Source organism: Trachypithecus francoisi, unplaced genomic scaffold (genome assembly GCF_009764315.1).
Source record: "Trachypithecus francoisi isolate TF-2019V2 unplaced genomic scaffold, Tfra_2.0 Lachesis_group10, whole genome shotgun sequence".
Classification (NCBI taxonomy): domain Eukaryota; kingdom Metazoa; phylum Chordata; class Mammalia; order Primates; family Cercopithecidae; genus Trachypithecus; species Trachypithecus francoisi.
In genome coordinates, this window is record NW_022681455.1 from 82,748,353 (window position 1) to 82,770,514 (window position 22,162).

Sequence of the window (22,162 nt, forward strand, 5' to 3'; positions counted from 1 at the left end):
CTCTCTCCCTGAAAGTTTCAACCTCAGTTTGTGTGTGTGTGTGTGTGTGTGTGTGTGTATCTTTGTCAGCAAAAACTTTTATGAGATATACACCATTTTTTCTTGTTATATGTATATGGGATATCTTTAAAGGAATACCCAAGGAACAACTAGTTGCCTGTAGGGATAGGAGATTTTGTTGTATTTCAAAAAAAATCTGAATTTTTTTACTACGTGCATATATTGTTTACTCAAAGTTTTGTGTTTGTGGTATGTGTGTGTGTTTTTTTCCAGAGAGAAAGAGACTTTTTCTTTTTTTTTTTTTTTTTTTTTGAGGCGGAGTCTCGCTCTGTCGCCGGGACTGGAGTGCAGTGGCCAGATCTCAGCTCACTGCAAGCTCCGCCTCCCGGGTTTATGCCATTCTCCTGCCTCAGCCTCCCGAGTAGCTGGGACTACAGGCGCCCGCCATCTCGCCCGGCTAGTTTTTGTATTTTTAGTAGAGATGGGGTTTCACCATGTTAGCCAGGATGGTCTCGATCTCCTGACCTTGTGATCCGCCCGTCTCGGCCTCCCAAAGTGCTGGGATTACAGGCTTGAGCCACCGCGCCCGGCCGAGACTTTTTCTTTTTTGAGACAGAGTCTCGTTGTGTCACCCAGGCTGGAGTGCAGTTGCGTAATCTCGGCTCACTGCAACCTCTGCCTCCAGGGTTCAAGCGATTCTCCTGCCTCAGCCTCCTGAGTAGCTGGGACTACAGGCACCCGCCACCACACCTGGCTGATTTTTGTATTTTTAGTAGAGACGGGGTTTTGCCATGTTGGCCAGAGCTGGTCTTGAACTCCTGACCTCAGGTAATCACCCGCCTCGGCCTCCCAAAATGCTGGGATTAAAGGCTTAAGCCACCACGCCTGGCCAAGAGAAACAGACTCTATGAACAACCACGTGAGACAGTGATACAGGTGATGAGGGCCTAAACTAAAACAATGACAAGCATGGTGGGAGAGAGGGGGCTGGATTCCCAGCTTGGGAAGCCAGCTGTGCAGCCACGCTGTTAACCAGCATCTAGAAGGCAGAGCAGTGCGAGACTGGAAGTGTGAGCATCTGTGGTGCATCTCGGTGGGATTATCTGGAGGCAGTTGGAAGTCTGAATTGGGAGCCTTGGAAAGAGGTCAGGGTTGATGACACTGATTTGGAAGTTTAGCCTGAAGCTGATGAGAATGCTTAGGGAGTGCTTAGAGAATAAGAAGAGGATCCCAGAGCGATCTTCCACTGGGGTAGAGAAAGAGGCAGCAAAAAACCAGAATGGTGGTTAGAGACACCGGGGAGCATGGAGGCCTGGTGTGTGAGCGTTCTGCAGAGGGACAGAACTGATAGTATATATATAGACACACACAAGTTTATTAGGGAGAACTGCCTCACACGATTATAAGGTGAAATCCCATGATAGGCGATTGGTAAGCTGAGGAAAGAGAGAAGCTGGTAGCATAATTCAGTCCAAGTCCGCCAGCCTTGAAACCGGGGAAGCCAACAGTGCAGCTCTCAGTCTGAGGCCAAAGGCCTGAGAGAGCCCCTGAGAGGTGCAAGTCTCAGAGTCTAAAGGCCAAAGAACCTGGAGTCTGATGTCCAAGGGCAGGGGGAGGGGAGGCCAAGTGTCCAGCATGGCACAGAACAGAGCCAGCACGCGGACTCAGCAAGCTGCTGGTCCCCCTTCTTCCGCCTGCTTTGTGCTAGCCACGCTGGCAGCCAACTGGATGGTGCCCATCCATATGGAGGGTGGGTCTTCCTCTCCTAGTCCACGGACAAATGTCAGCCTCCTCTGGCAACACCCTCACAGGCACACCCAGGAACAGCGCTTCACCAGCCGTCTAGTCATCCCTCAATCCAGACAAGTTGTTACCTAGGATTAACCATCACACCTGGAAATCTAGAGCATGGAGCTTTGAGGTGCAGCACGTAAGCAGGTATGCAGTGCAGCAGAAAGGTCCAGGAGCTCCCTGGGAGCTTGAGGGTGGGCTGAGGCGTGAATGGGAGAAGTGACGATGGTAGGTGTGGTAGTTTTTTGTTTGTTTGTTTGTTTTTTTTTTTTTTTGAGATGGAGTCTCGCTCTGTCACCCAGGCTGGAGTTCAGTGGTGCGATTTTGGCCCACTGTAACCTCCACCTCCCGGGTTCATGCAATTCTCCTGCTTCATCCTCTAGAGTAGCTGGGACTACAGGCACCTGCCACCACACCTGGCTGATTTTTGTATTTTTCGTAGAGATGGGGTTTCACTATGTTGGTCTCAAACTCCTGACCTCGTGATCCACCCGCCTCGGCCTCCAAAAGTGCTGGGATTACAGGTGTGAGCCACCGCACCTGGCCCGGTATGGTAGTTTTATAGTGAAGAAAAGGATAGTGATTCAGTGAGTATTTATTGAGAACCCAGTGTGCCAGGCTCTGTGCTAGGTATGGAGAATAAATTGATCCCTGTCCTCGAAGACTGGACAAACTAGGGGAGGAGACAAGTATATACAAAGAGGATTTGAATGTGATTTGGTAGGTACAGTGCTAGAAAGAGGGTCTTAGGGGGCCGGGTGAAGTGGTTCACTCCTATAGTCCTAGCACTTTGGGAGGCCGAGGCAGGTGGATCACGAGGTTAGGAGATTAAGACCATCCTGGCTAACATGGTGAAACCCCGTCTCTACTAAAAATACAAAAAAATTAGCCGGGCGTGGTGGCGGGCGCCTGTAGTCCCAGCTACTCGGGCGGCTGAGGCAGGAAAACGGTGTGAACCCGGGAGGCAGAGCTTGCAGTGAGCCAAGATCATGCCATTGCACTCCAGCCTGGGCAACAGAGCAAGACTCTAAAAAAAAAGAAAAAAAAAAGAGGGTCTTAGGGGAACAGAAAGGCAACTTAACCCCACCTAGGAGACTGGGAGTTTCAGTTTGTGATCAGTGGAGGAGGTGACTTGGTGCTAAGCTAGATCTTAAAGATTAAGTAGTTAACTGAGAGGATTAGGAGTGATCTGGATGTCCCAGATGGAGGGAACGGTGTGAACATAGGGCAAGCATGGAGATAAGAAATTATGTGGGGCTGGGCGTGGCGGCTCACATCTGTAATCCCAACATTTTTCAGAGCTGAAGCGGGCGAATCACTTTGGGCTCAGGAGTTCAAGACCAGCCTGGTGCAATCTTGGCTCACTGCAACCTCTGCTACCCGGCCTCAAGCAATTCTCTCTCCAGGCTCAGCCTCCTGAGTAGCTGGGACTACAGGTGTGCACCACCACGCCCGGATAATTTTTTTATATTTTTAGTAGAGACGAGGTTTCACCATGTTGGCCAGGCTGGTCTCAAACTCCTGACCTCAAGTGATCCACCCGCCTTGGCCTCCCAAACTGCTGGAATTGCAGGGGTGAGCCACCGTACTACGCCAGTTCATTGGCTTTTTAAGTATATTCAATTATAACAATATTATTAGCATAATCCAATTTTAGAATATTTTCTGGACACTCTGATTTTCTTTTCATTTTCTTGACTTTAAAAAATATTTATTTTTTAAGGCTTTAACTGCAATATGATTTTTAAAATATTTATTATGGAAAATTTCTATCCATAGAGAAGTAGAACTGTATAAGGAATATCCATGTTGAGCATAGTAATTTGAGGTCTTCTCTGGATAGAGATGTTCAACCAGTGAGGGAGTATCTTAGTTCATTTGTGTTGCTGTAACAAGATACCTTAGGCTGGATATTTATAAACAACAGAAACGTATAGCCCATAGTTTTAAAGGTGCCATCTTTGAAGCACAGAGCAAGCGCTCACCAGATGCCAAATCTGCTGGCACCATGATCATGGACTTCCTAGCCTCTACAGCAATGCATTTCTGTTGTTTATACATGACCTAGTCTAAAGTATTTTGTTACAGCAGCCAAATGGATTAAGACAAATTGGTACCAGAAGTGGGGCGCTGCTATAACAAATACCTGAAGATATGGAAGCAGCTTGGGAACTGGGTAGTGGGTAGAGGCTGAAAGAGTTTTGGCATTCATACTAGAAAAAGTCTGCGTTGTCATGAACAGGTCATTAAGCACAGGTGTGGTGAGGGCACAGGAGGAAAGCTGTAGAGAAAGCCTCAATCTTCTGAGAGATGCCCTAAGAGGGCATGAACAGAATGTTGGTAGAAATATGGATGGTAAAGGCCATTCTGATAAGATCTCAGATGGAAATGAGGAACATGTTAGTGGAAACTGGGGGAAAGGTGATCTTTATTATAAAGTGGCAAAGAACTTGGCTGATTTGGGTTTGTGCCTGTTGACCTAAAGGAACAAGCCTAGGCAAAATTAATGTAGAGTTTATTTGGGCCAAGGTTGCAGACTGCAGCCTGGGACACACTTGTAAGTTGCCTTGGTGAGTGCTCTGTTTGGCCTTTGTTAGAAGCAGATTTTTAAAAGCAAAAGAGAATGAGGAGTAGGCTCACACAAAGTTGTTTGACAGGGGCCAGGCGTGGTGGCTTACACCTGTAACCCCACCACTTTGGGAGGCTGAGGCGGGTGGATCACCTGAGATCAGGAGTTCGAGACCAGGCTGACCAACATGGTGAAACCCATCTCTACTAAAAATACAAAAATTAGCTTTGGTGGTGGTGTGCGCCTATAATCCCAGCTACTCAGGAGGCTGAAGCAGGAGAATTGCTTGAATCCGGGAGGTGGAGGTTGCAGTGAGCCGAGATCACGCCATTGCACTCTAGCCTGGGCAACAAGAGCAAAACTCCATCCAAAAAAAAAAAAAAAAGTTGTTTGACAGGAATTCTCATTGGTTTACAGAGATAACATGAATTAGTGACTGGCTATACATTGTTGAACTATAGGATATGAGAAATTATAGAAAATGCCAGTGTAATGCATTGTATGGCTACTTTGCATGAGTTAGTCTAGAGCTCACATAGCAAGTAGCTTCATGAGGTGATTATTTAGCTTAAGTGTGGAATGAGACATGACTGCTGTTGGATCTCATTGCTTCTCTGGGCTTGATAATTAAGGGGTGGGGGGTGGTCACATTCTTCTGATTAAAAGTTTCTTGGCCAGGAGCAGTGGCTCACACCTGTAATCCCAGCACTTTGGGAGGCCGAGGCGGAAGGATCATGAGGTCAACAGATCGAGACCATCCTGGCCAACATGGTGAAACCCCATCTCTATTAAAATACAAAAATTAGTGGGGCATGGTGGCACACACCTGCAATCTCAGCTACTTGGGAGGCTGAGGCAGGAGAATTGCTTGAACCCGGGAGGCGGAGGTTGCAGTGAGCTGAAATCGTGCCACTGCACTCCAGCCTGGTGACTGAGTGAGACTCCATCTCAAAAAAAAAAAAATTGGCCAGGCGTGGTGGTGTGTGCCTGTAATCCCAGCTACTTGGGAGGCTGAGGCAGGAGAATCTCTTGAACCTGGGAGGGGAAGGTTGCAGTGAGCCAAGATTGCGCCATTACACTCCAGCCTGGGCGACAAGAGCAAAACTCTGCCTCAAAATACATAAATAAATAAACTAAAATAAATAAAAATAAAAGCTGCTTTTCTTTCTTATGTCCTAGTGTTTTCTGGGATAATTTAAGAGTGATGAAATAGGATATTTGGTGGATGAAGTCACTAAGCAAAGTGGTGAGGGGGTGGCATGGCTTCTCTTGATGGCTTATAGTAAAATGTGAGAAGAGAGAAACAAATTAAATACAGAATTTAAAACCAAAAGGGAAGCAGAACTTAAGCATTTGGAGGATTCTCAGCATGGCCATGTTGTAAAGAATGAAAAAATAGGCTGGGCATAATGGCTTACGCCTGTAATCCTAGCACTTTGGGAGGTTGAGGCAGGTGGATCACTTGAGCTCAGGAGTTCAAGACCAGCCTGGACAACATGGTGCAACCCTGTCTCTACAAAAAATTAGCCGGGCATTGTGGCATGTGCCTGTGGTCCCAGCTGCTCAAGAGGGTGAGGTGGGAGGATCTCTTGAACCTGGGAGATTGAGGCTACAGTGAGCTGAAATTGCACCAGTGTACTCCAGCTTGGGTGGCAGAGTGAGAGCCTGTCTCAAAAAAAAAAAAAAAAAAAAAAAAGAATAAATGTATTTGGAGAGAATATGAAGGGTGTGGCCAAGCCATCCTTTGATAAGGAGACTAGTATAGATGTGGAAGCCAGGTACTAATCAAGACAATGGAAGAATGACCTTGAAGGCATGTGGGGACTGTCACCCCCATCACAGGCCCAGAAGGCCACGGTGTTGGGGGCAGAACCATTTCAAGGCTCTGTTCCTAGCTTTCTGGGGCAGTGCTCCTTGGCAGCCCCAGGTAGTTTGGCAGCATCCACATGGTGCTGTCTCTGCTGGTGCACAGAATACACAAGCTGTTGGGGCATGGCTACTCCCACCTATATTATAAAGGATGCCCTGAAGAACCTTGGGCCCAGGTAGAGAACTGCCATGGGGTAAGGCCCCTGCAGAGAGTCCCCATAAGGGCATTGCCTAGCAGAGCCATCGGGGTAGGGTTGCCTCTGAGACCCCAGACTGGTAGAGCCACCAGTGTGCAACTCCAACCAGGGAGAGCCACAGGCATGCAACTCCAACAAGTGAGGGCTGTTGCATGGGCTATGCCCAGCAAAACTGTGCGGGCAGGGCGGCCCAGAGCCCAGCAACATGTCCCTGCCAGTATGTCCAGAAGGTAGGAGGACATAGAGTTGAAGACGATTGTTCAGAAACCTTGAGATTGAATGGGGTTTGCTCTGTTGGGTTTTGGATTTACCTGGGACCTATTACCCCTTTCTTCTTTTTTATTTCTCCCTTTTAGAATGTCTGTCCTATGCCCATCCCACCATTGTATTTTGTAAGGACATAACACATTTGATTTCACAGGCTCACAGCTGGTGGGGAATTTGCCCCAGGATGAATTGTACTTTGAGTCTCACCCATACCTGATTGACTGATTTAAAAAAAAATTTTTTTGGGGGGAGGGGCAGAGAGAGAGTCTCACTCTGTTGCCCAGGCTGGAGTACATTGGCGGGATCTCAGCTCACTGCAACCTCCGCCTCCCAGGTTCAAGTGATTCTTCTGCCTCAGCCTCCCGAGTAGGTGAATTTCAGGTGCCTGCCATCATGCCCAGCTAATTTTTGTATTTTTAGTAGAGACAGGGGTTCACCATGTTGACCAGGCTGGTCTTGAACTCCTGACCTCAAGTGATTCACCCACCTTGGCTTCCCAGAGTGCTGGGTTTACAGGTGTGATACACCACACCCGGCCACCCATATCTGATTTAGATAATAATGAGACTCTGGACTTTAGACTTTTGAGTTGATGCTAGAATGAGTTTCTATTTGGGGCCATTGGGGTGGACTGAATGTATTTTGCATGTAAAAAGAACATGACTTTTGGAGGTTCAGGAGCCGAATGCTGTGGTCTGAGTGCTTGTGTTCCCCTAAAATTTGTATGTTGAAACTTGATCCCCAACATGGTGGGGCCTTTGGGAAGTGATTAGGCTGTGAGGGCTCCGCTCTCAAGAATGGGGTTTGCGCCCTTGTAAAAGAGGCCTGAGGGACTTGTGTTGCCCTTTCTGCCATGTTGAGAATGCAGTGAGAAGGCGCCATCTTTGAAGCGGAGAGCAGTGCCAGATCTACTGGGGCCTGGATCTTGTACTTTCCAGTCTCCGGAACTGTGAGCAATAAATTTCTGTTGTTGGCCAGGTGTGGTGGCTCACGCCTGTAATCTCAACACATTGGGAGGCCGAGGCAGGCGGATCACCTGAGGTCATGAGTTCAAGACCAGCCTGGCCAACAAAGCAAAATCCCATCTCTACTAAAAATACAAAATTAGCCGGGCATGGTGGCAGACACCTGTAATTCCACTACCTGGGAGGCTGAGGCAAGAGAATCGCTTGAACCAGGGAGGTAGAGGTTTCAGTGAGGCAAGATCACGCCACTGCACTCCAGCCTGGTGACAGAACTAGACTCCATCTCAAAAAAAAAAAAAAAAATTTCTGAATCTTTGGGAAGCCCTCTGGGCTGCGGATCGATTTGGGAGTCAGTACCATGTAGTTCATAGTTGATGTGGTAGCTTGCAGAAGCCAAGAAAAGCCTACACCTTTTTTTTTTTTTTTTTTTTGAAACGGAGTCTAGCTCTGTCTCCCAGACTGGAGTGCAGTGGCGTGATCTCGGCTCACTACAAGCTCCACCTCCCGGGTTCACGCTATTCTCCTGCCTCAGCCTCCTGAGTAGCTGGGACTACAGGTGCCCACCACCATGCCCAGCTAATTTTTTGTGTTTTTAGTAGAGTTGAGGTTTCACTGTGTTAGCCAGGATGGTCTCCATCTCCTGCTCTAGTGATCCACCCGCCTTGGCCTCCCGAAGTGCTGGGACTACAGTCGTGAGCCACTGCACCCGGCCAAGCCTATGCTTTTTAAAAAAAGTTTGGAAGAATCAATGTAAGGAAATTCAAAGTGGACCTAACTGTGGAGAAGGGGGTCAGGGAAGGAGAGAGTTGGGTTGTGAAGTAGTGAAAATTAGAAAAGTTCCTGCTACGTCCCTGACGCTACTAATGAGTGGTGACTGATGAAAGCAGAGATTTCTGTTCTTGCCTGAGAGCTTCTAGTCTGTTGGGGAAGAAAAGATAAACCAATAGCAGCTGGCTAGAAGGTCGGTTTCTTCTTTTTTTTTATTTTTATTTTATTTTATTTTGAGACGGAGTCTTGCACTGTTGCCCAGGCTGGAGTGCAGTGGCGCGATCTCGGCTCACTGCTGACTCCATCTCCCGGGTTCATACCATTCTCCTGCCTTAGCTTCCCTGGTAGCTGGGACCACAGGCACCCACCACCATGCCTAGCTAATTTTTTGTATTTTCAGTAGAGACGGGGTTTCACCGTGTTAGCCAGGATGGTCTTGATCTCCTGACCTCGTGATCTGCCCGCCTCAGCCTCCCTAAGTGCTGGGATTACAGGTGTGAGACACCGCACCTGGCCTTTTTGTATTTTTTTTTCAGACGGAGCTCTTGTTGCCCAGGCTGGAGTGCAGTGGCACAATCTCGGCTCACTGCAACTTCCACCTGCTGGGTTCATGCAACTCTCCTGCCTCAGCCTCCCGAGTAACTGGGATTACAGGCACCTGCCACTACACCTGGCTAACTTGTGTTTTTAGTACATACAGGATTTCACCATGTTGGCCAGGCTAGTCTCGAGCTCCTGACCTCTGGTGATCCACCTGCCTCGGCTTCCCAAAGTGCTGAGATTATAGGCATGAGCCACTGCGCCTGGTAGAAGGCCAGTTTCTAAAGGTGTGTTGCAGGGTCCACGTCAGTTCTAGGAAGAATCAAGCAAGAGAAAAGTGTGGTTTATTTAGGACTAGTCAGGCAAGCGCAATCTTGAGCCAGAAGGGAAGGGGCTTTACAGGTAGGAGTGGGGAGGCAGCAAGATCATGTGTCTGAGACAGTGTAGAGGGGACAGGCCAGAAGGAATGTCAGCTGAGCCGGGGAGGTGTCGCTGGGTATGATCCAGTGCTAGAGCCTGTCTCTCGCTGAGCCTACCTCCTCTCACACAGCCCCCTCTTCTGTCCCTGGCTTCTCAGCATGAAACTCTCCCCAGCCACATGGTCACGTTCCTCTGTGTCAGTTTCCTCCATTCAGCACCTCCCATACCCCTTCCTGCTCACTGGTCCCCCAGCCCTGCTTCCAGATACAGTAACCTACATTTGCTTCCTGCATTCGCCTCCCCCTCCTGTGTGTTGGCTTCTGTCTCTTCCACCGAAAGTGTTTTCCCCAAGGTCCTCAGTGACTTCCTCAGCTTTGGGAGACCCCTCTGAGTCCTCTTCTGTAGCATTTGGTGCTGTTAATCATCCCTTCTGTGACTTTCCTTTGACGGACATACAGATTGGGAGATGGCACTACACAGCCGGGAAGTGGGGGTGAGGACCTGGCGGGGGTGAGAGATGGCCAGGCTCCAGCCCAGAGGAGGAGCTGGAGGTGGGTGGCCGGCGAACTGCCAGGAGGGAGGCCCTGAAGCCAGAGGAGAAGCGGGTAGCACCATGTCAAGATCAGAAGCCACGTTGGAAGAAGCAGAGAGGGCACTCACGCTTCCCCTGCAGGGGCTGTTGGCTCTCTTGATGAGAGGCTGGTGAGGACAGAGCTAGGGAAGTGGGTTGGAAAGTGAAGTGGGGACAAGGAAGCAGCTGCGGATCCCTGCACAGTTTAGGGAAGAAGTTTTGCCGTGAAGAGGAACACAGGTGGGGGGCCTCTAGAGGGGATCGGAAGCTCTTTTGTGTTTTTTCAAGATGAGTTCTCCTCAAGTATGCTTGTTCACTGGTAGAGGAGAAAGGATCATCTGACAGTCGGAGGGGAGATGAGGGACCGTTTTTCCCTCTTTAGGATGAAGGCAGAGGTGACAGGCATTGCTCTACAGAGCTTGTAGTTTTGATGGTGGGAATAAAGGCTCTGGCTTCCCTTCTGAGTGAAGTAGGAACCTCAGATATCAGCTAATAGGACCCAGGCCTGGGTCTGAGGGCAGCAGCAAGGATATTGAGGAGAGAGAAGGTTTGAAGTGTGCTAAGGGAAGGCTAACCGGACGACCTGGCCGCCTGGTTGCAGCATGTCTTGCTGTTTGTGACGGTGCCGTGTAAAGTAAACCCTGTCCAGTGGTGTGGCTGTTTTTTTTTTTTTTTTTTTTTTTTTATTTTATTTTATTTTTATTTTGAGACGGAGTCTTGCACTGTTGCCCAGGCTGGAGTGCAGTGGCGCGATCTCGGCTCACTGCTGACTCCATCTCCCGGGTTCATACCATTCTCCTGCCTTAGCTTCCCTGGTAGCTGGGACCACAGGCACCCACCACCATGCCTAGCTAATTTTTTGTATTTTCAGTGGAGACGGGGTTTCACTATGTTAGCCAGGATGGTCTTGATCTCCTGACCTCGTGATCTGCCCGCCTCAGCCTCCCTAAGTGCTGGGATTACAGGTGTGAGACACCGCACCTGGCCTTTTTGTATTTTTTTTTCAGACGGAGCTCTTGTTGCCCAGGCTGGAGTGCAGTGGCACAATCTCGGCTCACTGCAACTTCCACCTGCTGGGTTCATGCAACTCTCCTGCCTCAGCCTCCCGAGTAACTGGGATTACAGGCACCTGCCACTACACCTGGCTAACTTGTGTTTTTAGTACATACAGGATTTCACCATGTTGGCCAGGCTAGTCTCGAGCTCCTGACCTCTGGTGATCCACCTGCCTCGGCTTCCCAAAGTGCTGAGATTATAGGCATGAGCCACTGCGCCTGGTAGAAGGCCAGTTTCTAAAGGTGTGTTGCAGGGTCCACGTCAGTTCTAGGAAGAATCAAGCAAGAGAAAAGTGTGGTTTATTTAGGACTAGTCAGGCAAGCGCAATCTTGAGCCAGAAGGGAAGGGGCTTTACAGGTAGGAGTGGGGAGGCAGCAAGATCATGTGTCTGAGACAGTGTAGAGGGGACAGGCCAGAAGGAATGTCAGCTGAGCCGGGGAGGTGTCGCTGGGTATGATCCAGTGCTAGAGCCTGTCTCTCGCTGAGCCTACCTCCTCTCACACAGCCCCCTCTTCTGTCCCTGGCTTCTCAGCATGAAACTCTCCCCAGCCACATGGTCACGTTCCTCTGTGTCAGTTTCCTCCATTCAGCACCTCCCATACCCCTTCCTGCTCACTGGTCCCCCAGCCCTGCTTCCAGATACAGTAACCTACATTTGCTTCCTGCATTCGCCTCCCCTTCCTGTGTGTTGGCTTCTGTCTCTTCCACCGAAAGTGTTTTCCCCAAGGTCCTCAGTGACTTCCTCAGCTTTGGGAGACCCCTCTGAGTCCTCTTCTGTAGCATTTGGTGCTGTTAATCATCCCTTCTGTGACTTTCCTTTGACGGACATACAGATTGGGAGATGGCACTACACAGCCGGGAAGTGGGGGTGAGGACCTGGCGGGGGTGAGAGATGGCCAGGCTCCAGCCCAGAGGAGGAGCTGGAGGTGGGTGGCCGGCGAACTGCCAGGAGGGAGGCCCTGAAGCCAGAGGAGAAGCGGGTAGCACCATGTCAAGATCAGAAGCCACGTTGGAAGAAGCAGAGAGGGCACTCACGCTTCCCCTGCAGGGGCTGTTGGCTCTCTTGATGAGAGGCTGGTGAGGACAGAGCTAGGGAAGTGGGTTGGAAAGTGAAGTGGGGACAAGGAAGCAGCTGCGGATCCCTGCACAGTTAGGGAAGAAGTTTTGCCGTGAAGAGGAACACAGGTGGGGGGCCTCTAGAGGGGATCGGAAGCTCTTTTGTGTTTTTTCAAGATGAGTTCTCCTCAAGTATGCTTGTTCACTGGTAGAGGAGAAAGGATCATCTGACAGTCGGAGGGGAGATGAGGGACCGTTTTTCCCTCTTTAGGATGAAGGCAGAGGTGACAGGCATTGCTCTACAGAGCTTGTAGTTTTGATGGTGGGAATAAAGGCTCTGGCTTCCCTTCTGAGTGAAGTAGGAACCTCAGATATCAGCTAATAGGACCCAGGCCTGGGTCTGAGGGCAGCAGCAAGGATATTGAGGAGAGAGAAGGTTTGAAGTGTGCTAAGGGAAGGCTAACCGGACGACCTGGCCGCCTGGTTGCAGCATGTCTTGCTGTTTGTGACGGTGCCGTGTAAAGTAAACCCTGTCCAGTGGTGTGGCTGTTTTTTTTTTTTTTTTTTTTTTTGAGCCGGAGTCTCGCTCTATCGCCCAGGCTGGAGTGCAGTGCAGTGGCCAGATCTCAGCTCACTGCAAGCTCCGCCTCCCAGGTTTACACCATTCTCCTGCCTCAGCCTCTCGAGTAGCTGGGACTACAGGCGCCCGCCACCTCGCCCGGCTAGTTTTTTGTATTTTTTAGTAGAGACGGGGTTTCACGGTGTTAGCCAGGATGGTCTCGATCTCCTGACCTCGTGATCCACCCGTCTCGGCCTCCCAAAGTGCTGGGATTACAGGCTTGAGCCACCGCGCCTGGCCTGGTGTGGCTGTTAATAGGGCTCAGGTGCGGGCATCTGCAAGGCGGGCCGGTGGTTTGTTCCAGGCGGAAGGTATCTGAGTTACCAGCAGCACATCTGTACGGGTTTGCTCCGGTGCGGGCATGTGCAAGGCGAGCCAGTGGTTTTGTTAGGGGGGAAAGGTATCTGAGTTACCAACAGCACATCTGTACGGGTTTGCAGCAACCTGACTTCCTGCCTGTTAAGAATTCGTTTCGGGCACAAGGCAGGAAAAGAGACCGAGGCAAGTTTCAGAGCAGGAGTGGAAGTTCATTAAGAAGCTTCGGGCCGGGCGCGGTGGCTCAAGCCTGTAATCCCAGCACTTTGGGAGGCCGAGACGGGCGGATCACGAGGTCAGGAGATCGAGACCATCCTGGCTAACACGGTGAAACCCCGTCTCTACTAAAAAATACAAAAAAATTAGCCGGGCGAGGTGGTGGGCGCCTGTAGTCCCAGCTACTCGGGAGGCTGAGGCAGGAGAATGGCGTGAACCCGGGAGGCGGAGCTTGCAGTGAGCTGAGATCGGCCACAGCACTCCAGCCTGGGCGGCAGAGCGAGACTCCGTCTCAAAAAAAAAAAAAATAAAAAATAAAGAAGCTTCGGAACAGGAAAGAAAGGTGAAATACACTTGGAGGAGACCCTTGTGGGCACTGAGATCCAGTGTGCTGTTTAACCTTGTTCCTAGGACGTTCTAGGACCAAGGCTGGCCCCTTTCCCATGATTATTCCCTCACAGTGAGCTGTCTGCATGCACAGTGCACTCCTTACCCTTGGGAGGTGGGCACACACACAGTGTGTAGAAAGTATGGATGCCCCTCTGGGGCTTTCTTCCCTGTTCTGGTGATGTGCCCCCGGGAGGCCATGCTCTGCCATTTGGTTCTTAATGTGCATGCTGGGGAAGGTGTGTCTCTCTGGTGACTGCATTCAATTAACACTTTAGTGCATCAGGTGTGGACCATCAGGAAATGGCCTCTCCCTGGCAGCAGCTGCCAATTCATCACTTTTAGAGAGGCAATGTGATGATTGCCAAACCATCACCCAGTATTCCTAGTGGGTGGGGGAGAGCCCTCTCCTGCCCCGCTTGTGCCTATCTAACTCCCTATAACAGTTTCAGCCAGGATTCCTGCTTTAGCAGGAGAGAATAACCCTTTCTGTGCCAATCCACACCTTCCCTGATCTTGCCACTGAGCTTGCATCTTCTGTCCACACCTTCACTTTCTTTGTTATGGCTCACTGGGGTTCTTTACTTTTTCCTCACTTAGCAGATAATCTCTAGCCTCATCAGTTCCCAAGACTTTAGCAACAGCCTGCATGCTGTTCATGCTCAGATTTATCCACTTTCAATCTGTGATCTAAACTCCAGTTTTATTCTTTTGTGTGGTTTTAGCTAATGTGACTAGTGAGGCTAAAGCAACTTCGTCCTGGATGCTAATTCACCGTGTTCACTTCTGATTAATTCCAGTTCTGGGAAGGACTCCAAGATTTCCAGTTTGTCTATTGTTCCTTGTATAAGAGTACATACTGACCAGAAATCCTGCCCTGGGGTCACACAACCTTGATGCTATCATACTTCAGTTGTCCAGTTGTCTGCACCACCCGTTCCCTATGGTATACAAGCCCTGGGGGTACTGGCACCAGGATCCACCATCTGGCCTCACCGCCACCCGAGACACAGAGGTAGCTTCTGTTCCTAGGTCTCTAAATATTTCTAAGGGGATGTGTTCTCTATATGACAATGCATTGTGTGAAGCTGTGGTGGCAAAAACAGTGTCATACATGTGGGACAACATAGATCAATATCACAAGCAACTAATGAAAAAGAAATTGGTCTTCATCAAAATTAAAAACATGTGCTTCCAAGGACACAACTCAAGACAACTGGCTGGATGCGGTGGTTCACACCTATAAGCCCAGCACTTTGGGAGGCCGAGGCGGGTGGATCACTTGAGGTTGGGAGTTTGAGACTAGCCTGGCCAACATGGTGAAACCCTGTCTCTACTAAAAGAAATACAAAAATTAGCTGGGCGTCGTGGTGCGTGCCTGTAATCCCAGCTACTCAGGAGGCTGAGGCAGGAAAATTGCTTGAAGCCAGGAGGCAGAGGTTGCAGTGAGCTGAGATTAAGTTACTGCACTCCAGCTTGGGCGACAGAGTGAGACTGTCTCAAAACAAACAAACAAACAAAGACAAATACCCAAACTTTAAAATGGTAAGATACACAGATGGCCAACAGCATATGAAAAGATGCTCAATACCATTAACCGTTAGGGGCACACAAATCAAAACCACAATGTGACTCTACTTCAGACTCACTAGAATGGCTGTAATCAAAAAGAGAGAGGCCAGGTGTGGTGGCTCACATGTGTAATCCCAGCACTTTGGGAGGCCAAGGTAGGAGAATTACTTGAGCCCAGGTTCGACACCAGCCTGGGCAACATAGTGTGACCCTGCCTCTGCCAAAAATAAAAAAGACAGAGAGAGACAATAGCACGTGTTGGCACAGATGCAGAGTGGGAATGCACATTGCCGGTGGGAATGTAAGGTTGTCACCCGGTTGGAAACAGCATGCAGCTCCTCAGAAGGCTAAACACAGTTTATGTTTAATGTGCTTATTAAGATAAACATAGTGTAGTACGTTAAAAACACACACACACACACATTACTAATTCTACTCATAGATATGTACCCAGAAATGAAAACATGTCATGAATACAAAGAAGGAAACAACAGACACGGGGAGGGGGCGGGGGGGAAGGGCGGGAGGAGGGAGGAGCAGGAAACATAACTGTCAGGTACTGGGTTTAATACCTGGGTGATGAAATCATCTGTACAGTAGACCCCCATGACACGTATTTACCTGTGCAACAAACTTTCACATGTATCCCCAAAACCTAAAAAATTTTTTTTTGTTTTTTTGTTTTTGTTTTTGAGACGGAGTCTCACTCTGTCACCCAGGCTGGAGAGCAGTGGTGCAATCTCAGTTCACTGCAAGCTCCGCCTCCCGGGTTCACGCCATTCTCCTGCCTCAGCCTCCCGAGTAGCTGGGACTACAGGTGCCCAACACCACACCTGGCTAATTTTTTTTTTTGTATTTTTAGTAAAGACAGGGTTTCACTGTGTTAGCCAGGATGGTCTCGATCTCCCGACCTTGTAATCTGCCCGCCTCGGCCTCCCAAAGTGCTGGGATTATAGGTGTGAGCCACCGTGCCTGACCCAAAGCCTAAAATTAAAGTTAAAAAAGAAAGGCCAGGCGCGGTGGCTCATGCATGTAATCCCAGCACTTTGGGAGGCCGAGGCAGGTGGATCACCTAAGGTCAGGAGTTTGAGACCAGTCTGGCCAAGGTGGTGAAACCCCATCTCTACTAAAAATACAAAAAGTAGCCAGGTTTGGTGGTGGGTGCCTGTAATCCCAGCTACTTGGGAGGCTGAGGCAGGAAAATTGCTTGAATGAGAGAAGCAGAGATTTCAGTGAGCCGAGATCACACCACTGCACTCCAGGCTGGGCAACAGAGCGAGACCCTGTCTCAAGAAAGAAAAACAAAAAGAAAACATGCCCACACAAAAACTTGTACACAACGCTCATAGCAGCATTATTCATAGTAGCCAAAAAAATGGATGTAACCCAGTGTCCATCATCAGCTCATGAATTGACATGTAAAATGTGATATAGCAAAACAATGGAATGTTATTTAGCAATAAAAAGAAAGTGCAGGCCTGGCATGGTGGCTCATGCCTGTAATCCCAGCACTTTGGGAGGCCAAGGCAGGTGGATCACCCAAGGTCAGGTGGATCACCTAAGGTCAGTTGTTCGAGACCAGCCTGGCTAACATGACGAAACCCCGTCTCTACTAAAAATACAGAAATTAGCGAGGCGTGGTGGCGGGTGCTTACAGTCCCAGCTACTTGGGAGGCAGGAGAAACACTTGAACCCGGGAGGTGGAGGTTGCTGTGAGCCAACATCGCGCCATTGCACTCCAGCCTCAGCGACAGAGTGAGACTCCGTCTCATTAAAAAAAAAAAAAAAAAGTGTAGACTACATAAATCTAAAGAGACAAAAAGTAAATTAATATTTGCCTGTGAGTGGGGTGGCCGTGTACCATGTGTTTAAAATGTGCAACTCATTGGTTTTTAGTATATTCAGAGTTGTGCAACCATCAGCACAATTTTAGAACATTTTCATCATCTGACAAAAAAAACAAAACAAAACAAAAACCCATATCCATTAATAGTCACCGTCCTTTCTCTCCCAACCCTTCCCCACCCAGCTTTCTATGGATTTGGCTATTCTGCATATTTCATGTAAATGGAAACACAATATATGGTCTTCCGTGACTATGGCTTCTTTCACTTAGCATAATGTTTTCAAGGTTCATCCATGTCATAGCGTGTCTCAGTACTTCATTTCTTTCTACTGTCAAGTAATATTCCACTGTATGGATAATATCACACTATATGCATTCATACAGTTTCTCTACCTCCTTCCCAACGCTTGTCTCTTTTTTATTGTAGGTGTGAAGTGGTGTCTTCAGTGGTTTTGACTTGCATTTCCCAATGGCTAATGATACGGAGCATCTTGTCATGTGCTTGGTGGTCGTTTATATGTCTTCCTTGGAGAACTATCTATTCAGATCATTTTTGTATGTGGGCTGAGGTAGGGAACCAGATTCACTCTTTTACACATGGATATTCAGTTGTCCCAGTACCATTTGTTGAAAAGATTATTCTTTCCCCACTAATTTGTCTTGATGCCCTTGTTGAAAATTAGTCAGCCATTTCTGGTCTCTCAGTTCTATTCCATTGAACTAGATGTCTTTGCTTATGCCAGTACCACACCATCTTGATTACTGTAGCTTTCTTTTTTTTAAGTTAAAAAATGTATAAAGTGGAGGGGGGCTCAGGCTCGTCTGGACCTCTGGCTGCAAGTGATCTTCCCGCCTTAGCCTCCCAAAGTGCTGGGATTACAGGCGTGAGCCTCTGGGGCCTGGCCACAATTGATTTTTGTTTATTGATCTTGTATCTGCAACTTTGCTATGAGTTCTAACCTTGTTCTTAGTCCTAATAGTTGTTTAGTGGATTTCTTAGGGTTTTCTATATACAAGGTCATGTCATCTGCAAATAGAAATAGTTGACCTTCTTCCTTTCCAATCTGGATGCCTTTTATTTCATCTTATTGCCTCATTGCCCTGGCAAGAGCCTCCAGAACAATGTTGACTAGAAATGACAAGGGCCCATGCCCATCTTGTTCCTGATTGAGGGGAAAGCTTTTAGTCTTTCACCTTTAAGTCTGATGTTCGTTGTGGGTTTTTCATAGATGCCCTTCATCTGTTTGAGGAGGTTCCCCTCTATTCCTAGTTTGTATATTATTATACTTTTAAATAACAGCAACAGAGCCTGTAAGAAGATATGAATAAATACATGGAGAGAGGTTCGCAGTTCATTAAGTGCGGGGAAGAGTTTGCTCCATTCAGTGTGAATCTGATCTCTGAGTAGGAGGATGTGTTAGTTGAACAACTATTTAAAAAAAAAATAAAAATAGAGGTTGAGGCAGGTGGATCAGGAGGTCAGGAGTTCGAGACCAGCCTGGCCGAGATGGTGAAACCCCATCTCTACTAAAAATACAAAAAATTAGCCAGGTGAGGTGGCAGGTACCTGTAATCCCAGGTACTCTGGAGGCTGAGGCAGGAGGATTGCTTGAACCCAGGAGGCAGAGCTTGCAGTGAGCAGAGACTGTGCCACTGCACTCTAGCCTGGGTGACAGAGCAAGACTCCATCTCAAAAAATAAATAAATAAAAAATAAAAATAGAGACAGGGTCTTGCTATATTGTCCAGGCTTATCTCGAGCTCCTGGACTCAAACCATCCTCCTACCTTCACCTCCTAAAGTGCTGGGATTACAGGTGTGAGTCACTGCACCCAGCCTGAACAAACTTTGTAAGATGCAGGCTATTGTACAAAATTTTAGCACCCTAAAAATATCTCCCCTTATTTTATCAAATATACCTTTATCTTTAGGCATATGTCTATTTTCACCTAGTTATAACTTACACTTTTGATTATTTTTGGTTGTCTTTTTACTCTTGTTCTAATTATCTTTTTTTTTTCTTTTTTCTTTTTTTTTTTTTGAGACGGAGTCTTGCTCTGTCTCCAGGCTGGAGTGCAGTGATGTGATCTCGGCCCACTGCAACCGCCACCTCCCAGGTTCAAGTGATTCTCCTGCCTCAGCCTCCTGAGTAGTTGGGACTACAGGCGACCACCACCACGCCTGGCTAATTTTTGTATTTTTAGTAGAGACAGGGTTTCACCATGTTGGCCAGGATGGTCTTGATCTCTTGACCTCGTGATCTGCCTACCTCGGCCTCCCAAAGTGCTAGTATTACAGACATGAGCCACCACACCCGGCCCTAATTATCTTTTATTGTACAGAAGCATTTTATTTTCATCAGAGTACATTAATCTTGATTGAGATATTTTACAGTAGTTAATTTCTCTTCCCATGCTTGCTGGGCATGATGGCTCATGCCTGTAATCCCAGCACTTTGGGACACCCAGGCAGGCGGATCACTTGAGGTCAGGAGTTTGAGGCCAGTCTGGCCAACATGGTGAAACCCCATCTCTACTAAAAATACAAAAATTAGCCAGATGTAGTGGCACATACCTGTAGTCTCAGCTACTCAGGAGGCTGAGGCAGGAGAATTGCTTGAACCTGGGAGGCAGAGATTGCAGTGAGCCAAGATCGCACCACTGTACTCCAGCCTGGGTGACAGGGCAAGACTCCGTCTCAAAAAAAAAAAAATTATCTCCCCACTATAAGAAAGTTAACAGTGTTTTATGACTTGGAAAGTGTCTTCATATAAAATCTTATTTGAATCTCCCAAAATATAGCAGAGATGATTCCCATTTTACAGATTAAAATATGGATACCAGAAATGTTTGAATCATTTGTTAGGATATTGGCAGCAGAGCAGGGGCTAAGAGTATGCTGTCTTTTTTAAGGCACTTAATATTGATTCCTTGACTCTTTGACTTGGTCAAACATATGACATTCAAACATATCATTAGGGTGGAGGAGAATCTGAGGATAGCTTGCCACTGTATTCATTTCTTATGGCTGCCATAACAAGTTACTGCAAACTGGGTGGCTTAAGACAAGAGAAATTTATTCCATCACAGTTCTAGGGGCCGTAATTCCAAAATCAAGATGTCAGGTTGGTTGCAAAGACAAGGGATTGGTTGCTTCTTGGAGGCTCAGAAAGGGCTGTTACTCCCTGCATCTCTGCTGGCTGGTTGGGTGGCTGCTGGCAGTCCTTGGCATTCCTTGGCTTGCAGCTGTCCAAGTTCAGTCTCTGCTTCTATCTGTACCTGGCTGTGTGTCTGGATTAAGGGCACACCCCATTCTACGATGACCTCATCTTAGTGACATCTTAAATACTTCTGCAAAGATCCTATTCCAAACAAGGTTACATTACAGGTCCCACATTAGGACTACAATGTATCTTTTTATTATTATTATCTTTTAAAGAGATAGAGTGTCATGTCCTGTAGGCTGGAGCACAATGGCGCAATCATAGCTCACTGCAGCCTCGACCCCCTAGGCCCTAGCGATCCACTCACCTCAGCTACTCGAATAGCTGGGACTACAGATATGTGCCACTCTGCTGGGGCAAGTTTTTGATTTTTTTTTTTTAAATGGGATCTCACTGTGTTGCCCAGGCTGGTCTCAAACTCCTGGCCTCAAGCAGTCCTCCCACCTTAGCCTCCCAAAGTGCTGGGATTACAATGTTAGCCTCCAGGCCTAATGTATCTTAAGAGGAGGTACAGTTCAGCCCACAGCAGCCACTAACAGAGTTCTCTTCTGTCCTCACTCCCCCACCAGGCACCCCTGTGAGACAATGGCCCTCGTGTCTGCCGATTCCCGCATTGCAGAACTTCTCACGGAGCTCCATCAGCTGATCAAGCAAACCCAGGTAAGAAGTCACCACTCTCTATTTCCAGATGGGAACACAGGCTTTGATGCTGAGCTGTGAAGTGGGGGTGGCGTTTGTGTTCAGAGAGATTGGACACGCAGGAATCAAAATGATGTAACAAAGGTGAGAGGAAGGGAATTTGGGGTATGGCTACTATTCCTGTTGGATTTTCTACATGTACAGGATTTCATGATTCATTTTGTTTGACAGCTATCCTGAGATAGAATTCACATGCCATACAATGGACCCATTGAAAGTGTATAATCCAGTGGTTTTTCGCAACTCACAAAGTTGTGCAACCATTACCACAATCAATTTCAGAACATTTTTAGCACCTAACAAAAATGCCCCATATCTTTCCTTACACCCTATTAATTCAGGCAAACAAAACCACCTTTTTTTTTTTTTTTTTGAGAAGGAGTCTCGCTCTGTCGCCCAGGCTGGAGTGCAGTGGCCGGATCTCAGCTCACTGCAAGCTCTGCCTCCCGGGTTCACACCATTCTCTTGCCTCAGCCTACCGAGTAGCTGGGACTACAGGCGCCCGCCACCTTGCCCGGCTAGTTTTTTGTATTTTTTAGTAGAGACGGAGTTTCACCGTGTTAGGCAGGATGGTCTCGATCTCCTGACCTTGCGATCCACCCGTCTCGGCCTCCCAAAGTGCTGGGATTACAGGCTTGAGCCACCGCGCCCGGCCTTTTTTTTTTTTTTTTTGAAACGGAGCCTCACTGTGTCATCTAGGTTAGAGTGCAGTGGTGTGAGCTCGGCTCACTGCAAGCTCCACCTCCTAGGTTCAAGCGATTCTCCTGCCTCAGTCTCCCTAGTAGCTGGGATTATAGGCACACACCACCATGTCCGGCTAATGGTTTTTGTATTTTCAGTAGAGATGGGGTTTTGCCGTGTTGGCTGTCTCTACTAAAAATACAAAAATTACGTAGACATGGTGGCGGATGCGTATAATTCCAGCTACTCAGAAGGCTGAGGCAGGAGAATCACTTGAACCTGGGAGGTGGAAGTTGCAATAGCACCGCTGCACTCCAGCCTGGTCGACAAAGCGAGACTCTGTCTCAAAAACAAAAAAAAGCCATTTTTCCCCTATTTGATATCCTTTCTTTCACAGATACAAGGGAGATGCATATTGGTGCCTGTAGCTCACTCGGGCTATCGGCATGCCCCACCATATTTTGCCCACGATAATCAGGGTTTATAGCTACACAGGGATCAGCTTGCTGGCAGTTGTGTACCACACAGCCAAGAAG

At 48.1% G+C, this 22,162-nt stretch overlaps 1 protein-coding gene across 1 annotated transcript in view; it reads left to right on the plus strand.

Annotated features, from left to right (window-relative positions):
* The window catches only part of LOC117087599 (SAGA-associated factor 29-like), a 43,565-nt gene that overhangs the window by 10,446 nt on the left and 10,957 nt on the right, over window positions 1-22,162 (plus strand). Inside the window, 1 exon segment of the mRNA XM_033218011.1 lies at window positions 20,816-20,906. Coding sequence (XP_033073902.1) covers window positions 20,832-20,906 — 75 coding nt within the window. The 5' untranslated portion in view covers window positions 20,816-20,831.